Source organism: Oncorhynchus mykiss, chromosome 30 (assembly GCF_057628025.1).
Source record: "Oncorhynchus mykiss isolate SJ-2025 chromosome 30, ASM5762802v1, whole genome shotgun sequence".
Taxonomy (NCBI): Eukaryota; Metazoa; Chordata; class Actinopteri; order Salmoniformes; family Salmonidae; genus Oncorhynchus; species Oncorhynchus mykiss.
Genome location: NC_143051.1, coordinates 10,239,534 through 10,246,646, shown reverse-complemented (window position 1 = coordinate 10,246,646; position 7,113 = coordinate 10,239,534). Strand labels below are relative to the sequence as shown.

The window sequence follows — 7,113 nt, the reverse complement described above, 5'->3', positions numbered from 1 at the left end:
TCATTGACATAAAAAACACTCGAAACACAGGAAAGTCTTCCCATTCTGTATGTTTATTACACATAATACATGTTTACTACACACATAATACATGTTTACTACACACATAATACATGTTTACTACACAACTCCAATGTACAAGTAAGTTATGGATAAAAAATTAGGTCATCGCTATTGATAGTACATTACATTAGGCTACATAAAGATTGTATGGAGTCCTTAGGCACATAATAGATAGTGCTGTTCTTAATATTTTTACAACCAATTCTAGACAGCATTAGGATATACGTTCCCCTCACTGTCTCTCTGTCACACACACACACACACACACACACACACACACACACACACACACACACACACACACACACTTGATCTCTTTTTCTCTACTCTTGACAGCAGATGCCCAGTCTGCAGGCTTCACACAGGGCTTTCTCATGGGGCCTCCTCGACACCTCCTCTTCTTCCTCCTCCTCCTCCTCCTCCTCTTCCTCCTCCTCCTCCTCTTCCTCATCTTCCTCCTCCTCATCCTCGTCGTAGCAGTTCTTCTTAATTTTTCCAAACAATCCAAGCAGTGCCTCCTCCACCTCGTTCTGGGAGAAACCTGGGAGTTCAAACTCTTCCCGGCAGCGTTTGCATGCCTGGCCGTACGGCCGCATCAGCACGGTCCCCCTGGCTGTCGTATCCCGTAGACGGTACCGGAACATTAGCACCACCCGTGCCGACCGCCACGTCTTAGAGCACCCACCACACTGGAACCTGAGGGAGAGAGAGGGGGAGGGGGGAAGGAGAGAGAGAGGGGGAGAGGGAGAGAGAGAGAGGGAGAGGGGGGGAGAGGGAGAGAGAGAGAGGGGCGGGGAGAGAGGTAGAGGGGGAGAGAGAGAGAGAGGGGGGGAGAGAGGGGGAGAGGGAGAGAGATAGAGGGGGAGGGGAGAGGTAGAGGGGGAGAGAGCGAGAGAGAGTGGGGGAGAGTTAGAGGGGGAGAGAGAGAGGGGGGGGGGAGAGAGGGGGAGGGAGAGAGAGGTAGAGGGGGAGAGAGAGAGAGAGGTAGAGGGGGGAGGGAGAGAGAGAGAGAGAAAGAGAGAGGGAGGGAGGGAGGGAGGGAGGGAGGGAGGGAGGGAGGGAGGGAGGGAGGGAGGGAGGGAGGGAGGGAGGGAGGGAGGGAGGGAGGGAGGGAGAGAGAGAAAGAGAGAATTTTAATGAAAACATGTCTATCCGTGCATTTTAGACAAGTGGTCCGTTTCCACTGGTGCTGCAGTGCCAATCTTCTGAAAGTGTGAGCTCTATGTGGAACTGAGTCGGGAAACCACAGGCATACACAACACATAACAAGCATAAAGACAATGACAGTAAGAGAAAGAGATACCTACCGTCCATAGGCACAGTGGCTGTACACCCTCCATCCTCTCCTCCTCTCCTCCTTGGTGAGTGCTTCTGTCAGGCCATAGTTGAAGTGGAAGGCCCACTGGTCACTGCTGTCCAACTCCTCATCCAACATCTCCTCAAAACACTCTGACCACAGGGTGGGTGTCCAGTCTGGGTTACACACGCACACACACACACACACACACACACACAATAACAAGCACACACACATAGACAAACATGCAAGCGCACGTATGCAAACACACACACACACTTAGACAGGACCGGACTAGTTCGGACAGTGCAGCAAGGGCTTAGCTATTAAATAACTTTCCTGATTAATGCATATCAAAAAGCCTAGACCTTCTTCCTTTATGCAAATAAATAAATAAACAAACAAGCTAGATCACAGATCATATGTCCAAAACAAAAACGGCATAATAAGATAAAAGAAAGTAAATAAAAAGTATTCATTGCGTACCTGTGCTCATGATCGTCAATGTCGGAGAACAAATGGAAAAAAAATGCTGTTGAAGAACAAATTATCTATTTGTGTGGTTATGATATTGTCCGGTATGAGCTGAATATTTTATATGGTCCTGCTGGTATTCCCCTGACGTTGAGATTTGGAAAACGAAACTTAACGTCTGTTTTCTCTTCCCCACAGCCCAGTCCTTACGCAGTATGCAGTCTGTCACTGTGCCCTATTGAAGACCAGCCCTTTCAGCACAGTGTCCATTATATTGACCAGGGACCTCATGTATCAATATTGCGTAGAAACTATTCTAAAATATTACATAAAAAGTGTAATTTATCAAACAATCCTACGAGCGCCATAATGTACACCGATAGGAGATAACCATTAATAAATACAAATTGTTCTCAGCCTCAGCGCTTGTGCACGACCTAGGCTATTTGGATTTCGAAACGCCTCTATTTAACCAGATATGGTGAAAATCATCCATTTAAAGCCCGTGGGGAATATCCAGATTTTATTTTTTACATTTATATATATTTTTTATCTTTTGTTCTTATTTATTTATATATATTTTTTATTATTATATATTTTTTTTGTGGAATACACCTTTTTCCAGTACATGACAAATTTACATAACGCACAGATGCACGCTACTCTTGGTGGCAGTAACATGCTGACCACACCGCTCTCGTCGCGTGCGCGAGCGTTTCAACATAAATGTTATTCAATCATTGCACCCTTACTGCTCACGCGCGGTCTGCGTTGCCAGGTGCTAACATTTAAGTTGCTTCTGTTTGTGGCGCAGAACGCTCTGCAAGTCCTGCCTCTCCCATCTCCTCATTGGTTTATAGAAGCAGATACCCACATGCCATCTCATCATTGGTTATACCCACATGGCTTATTGAAAGATGAACTGAGGTCAGTAGTCATGATGGAAATATTATTAGATGCTAATCTCAATATAATGTCCAAAGAAGAAAAAGCCTGGAAGTAGGACAAATTAGGACAAATTAGCTAGCAACATTAAGCTAGCTAAATAGGACAAATTAGCTAGCAACATCAAGCTAGCTAAATAGGACAAATTAGCTAGCAACATCAAGCTAGCTAAATAGGACAAATTAGCTAGCAACATTACGCTAGCTAAATAGGACAAATTAGCTAGCAACATCAAGCTAGCTAAATAGGACAAATTAGCTAGCAACATCAAGCTAGCTAAATAGGACAAATTAGCTAGCAACATTAAGCTAGCTAAATAGGACAAATTAGCTAGCAACATCAAGCTAGCTAAATAGGACAAATTAGCTAGCAACTGCAAGCTAGCAAGCTAAATTGCCATAAATGTTTAATGCTTTTCGACCTGTCCCAAATTAATGTAATTGGTTCAGAGTTTGTTTAGATATTTCAACCTGCATGTCGAGATTGCGTTTGGTTTGGGGGGACAAAATCAATTTGCGCAGGATGGCGCATGCGCGTGACCGGTTTGGGTACGGTGTAAGAAAGACATCTTCATCTGCGCCCATTCAACATAGCCTACATTTACATTTTTATTTCTTACAAACAAAATCATTTTGGGCGGGGGTGCTTGAAAACTCTCTAAGATTGTATTTGGTTGTGATATTTGGAAAATGACTATTTTGGTTGCAGTATTTGTTAGCTAGAATGCTAACGCTCATTGATATCATAGGCTGTAGCAAAAGCTAGCCAAAGAGCCATTTTATTTAACGAGGCAAGTCAGTTAAGTACAAATTCTTGTTTTACAATGACGGCCTACCCGTCCCCTAACCCAGATGACGCTGGGCCAATTGTGCACCGCCCTATGGGACTCCCGACCACGGCCGGTTGTGATACAGCCCCGGATCGAACCATTGACACCTCCAGCACTGAGATGCAGTGCCTTAGACCACTGCAACACGTTGGAGCCATTACACTGGTTGGAGTGTTTTTTTTAACATGTAATGCAGTTGATTTGCGATGACACAAACATTATATTAAGCAAGACATTCATACAAGCCTTAAAATCCAATTATAATCCAAAAGTAGTGTGAAATAAGCAACATGTAAATAGATGTTTGTTTTTTGTTGCTGGTGTTCTATAAGAACTCTCCCTTGTTCTGCCACCAATTTGTGCGCATGGCCCTCGTGCGGCAATGTTTGAAAACACAAAATGGGCTCCGTATGCAGACCTAAGCTTGTCACCTGTTTTTCTTCCTTCAGGCAGTGTTTCAGCTAAATAGAAAAAGTAGCCAGCCAGGGCGTTACAAAGAAAGCAAACTATATTTTAGTGTCCTTGATTCCATCCATCTTGTAATGCCTTGATTCCCATTCAAAATACACAGATAAATTATTGAATACTTTAACGACTTTATCTCCCAGATTGGTAACATTTGTTGTGGTATTGTGTAGAAAGACATGACTTTACAATTAAAATGACTGAAAATTTATGAATTCAGTGTATTGTTAATTGTTTTGGATATTATCTAGTCCTAGGACTATATGATAACCTTTTTGTACCATTAAACTTGTCTCCTCTTGATATTAAAGTCATATTTACAGTTTTACTGCAAGATATGAAATGCCACAATGTTTGTTTTTCAAAATATTGATTTTATTTTCTCTCCTGCTGTGGAGAGCCAATGTGTCGTTTTGTAATTTGGGCGAACTATCCCTTTAAAAGTTTGGCCTGTCAATCAATCACTGTAGGTGGGATTGTCAGGGGAGGTGGCATGATGTTTGTCTGGTGACATTTGTCTGGTGAAGTCCACAAAGCAAATATTGCATATGTAACCGATGTGAAATGGCTAGCTAGTTAGCAGGGTGAGCACTAATAGCGTTTCAATCGGTGACGTCACTCGCTCTGAGACCTTGAAGTAGTGGTTCCCCTTGCTCTGCAAGGGCTGTGGCAACAAGGACTGTTGTCGATGTGTGCAGAGGGTCCCTGGTTCGAGCCCAGGTAGGGGCGAGGAGAGGGACGGAAGCTATACTGTTACACATATACAAACAGTTAAATGACCTGCAGCATGGTCAAGCAAGTTAATGTTTTTGAGAGTTTTACTAAACAAATACTGATTTAGACCCACAGAGTTACCTGCAGTCAGCACAAAGACAACAGGAGCACTGCTTCCGTTATTCCAGCACCATTTACACTTAAACATTTAAACATCATCAAATCAACTAGGCTATATAAACTTAGTTTAATGCACTGAAAACAAACTTAAAGATACCAAAAACAATTCAGTCCAATTCATTTAGCTAAATATCATGTGGCTGTCCACGGTACTGATTTCTCTCTCTGTGTGTGTGTGTGCGTGCATAAGATTTTTTTTGAGGGGAGAACTCACCCAACTTGTAGACTAGTTGAATGCCACCCTCCTCTCTTTCATGTTGGCAAAGCGGTCTATGTCTCTGTATGCTTTTAGTTTTCATTTTCATATACCACCTAGCTAAAAGCTAGCTACTGCACGACATCAACACAAGCAGATGAGAAACTGACGTGTTTTTCTTACAATTATGACGTTTCGCTTACGATGTTATTTGATTGGTGTGAAGCCAAAGCCAAATTGGCTTTGCGGCGCCAGGACAACCCACAGTTGAGCTCACCTCAATGCTGATTGGCAATTTTTTATTTTTTATTATTAGGCTAAATGCTAGCATCAATCAATCAAATGCTACGGCGGCAACAAGCTATACTCTTTTGGTTCAGACAGCATCCGATAAATGGGCATCACATACTGAGAAAGAGGGGAGCTGTTTCCCTCGCTCTGATCATTTCACCAGTGAGATTCAGCCTCTTGTGAATTGACAGAAAATTATGAAAATACAGAGATGAAAGAGAAACTATTTTATAGTTGTTATTTTTTCACAGATTTGTCAACCCCCTTATGTTTTTACTTAATAACAAAACAAATATTGATTCTGCCCACTTACCTCCCTTGTCTAAATCTTACCAAGCTTTTTTCCCTGTCAGAAAATAGACATATAGGCAACATATATACCAAAAAGAGAGTTGTTTCCATTGTGGTCCTCTATCTAGTGTAGAGAGTGAGGTCAGCATCTTACCAGTGAATAGAGAAGCATGAACTGTGCTGCCTGAGTCAGGTAGACAGACGTTCATCTAAACAACAATGGAAATATCTTCAGATATGTGTATGACATTAATATCAATATGGCAGAAGAAATACGTCATTCTAAGATAATGGCAATTACATTATAATTAGTAAGGTAGTTCATTACCATCTTATTTCAGTATACCAATTTTTACCACTTCATTTAGCCAATTATTTCATTTGAAAAGGTTTTGATAATGCTTAATTCTCTTAATTCTCTTAATTATTAATTATTCCAGAGTGCTACTCGTACACTTGGTTTTTCACCATATTTTTTCCAAAAGTGGTGATGACTGTTAGGTCAGATTACTCGTTGGTTATTACTGCATTAGCGGGAACTAGAAGCATTTCGCTACACTCGCATTAACATCTGCTAACCATGTGTATGTGACAAATAACATTTGATTTGATTTGATTTTGACTGAAGAGCAGGAATAAACCCATGCAACCTATAGCTCTCCCGCCATCCTATTGGAGGGATCCTGGTGAATGATGTATGCCTCACAGGTGTAGTTCCCAGCATCCTCCTTGGTGACATTGTTGATGATCAGGGTGGCCCTTCCATTTGTTTGTATTGTTTTTAATCTTTTTAATGAACTTATCTTTGTTCTAGCTAGCTATTTGTTTAGGTAGCTATCAAGTAAACACCAAATGGTTGTTCCATGTGTTGGAGGTCGCCCCTGTCCCAGCGGGCCAGCTGCAACCCCCCCCCCCCTGAAGTCAGCATTCTCAATCCCATGGTTGCATCTCAGCCTGCCCTCCTGACCTACCATAGTTTTCCATTGGATGGCTACAGGTGCTTCACCATGACAACACAACATGCAGATAGGCAAGTTGTTGCTTGTAGAGTTGAAGGGGATAGTTTGAACATTCATAAACCATATATAGTTGACAGGTGGCCAAAAGCAGTGTTACTAACCACAATTCTTTCATTTTCAAATAAACCTCTGAACCCAAGGCCAATAACCTTTACTCCGGTCTACCTATGCAAATAGAGATGGTAGATAAACCTCATATACAACATACCGTAGAATATGATAGGTCTAGCCTCATATACAACATACCGTAGAATATGATAGGTCTAGCCTCATATACAACATACCGTAGAATATGATAGGTCTAGCCTCATATACAACATACCATAGAATATGATAGGTCTAGCCTCAT

The 7,113-nt window shown here is 42.0% G+C and overlaps 1 protein-coding gene across 1 annotated transcript; it reads right to left on the bottom strand.

Annotated features, from left to right (window-relative positions):
- Nucleotides 1-34: 34 nt before the first annotated feature.
- On the bottom strand, nt 35-2,061 carry LOC110489373 (receptor-transporting protein 3). Its single transcript, XM_036971644.2, has 3 exons — nt 1,847-2,061; nt 1,371-1,536; nt 35-759 (listed from the first exon to the last, which is right to left on the bottom strand). The coding sequence occupies exons 1-3, from the start codon at nt 1,854-1,856 to the stop codon at nt 387-389; spliced, it is 549 nt and encodes a 182-aa protein (XP_036827539.2). The 5' UTR covers nt 1,857-2,061; the 3' UTR covers nt 35-386.
- Between the last annotated feature and the right edge of the window lie 5,052 nt (nt 2,062-7,113).

What these genes read in the sequence shown, in the direction of transcription:
- LOC110489373 (XM_036971644.2), bottom strand. An exon ending in AGCCACTGTGCCTATGGACG is followed by an intron (nt 760 to 1,370) that starts GTAGGTATCTCT and finishes TCTCTCCCTCAG; the next exon opens with GTTCCAGTGTGGTGGGTGCT.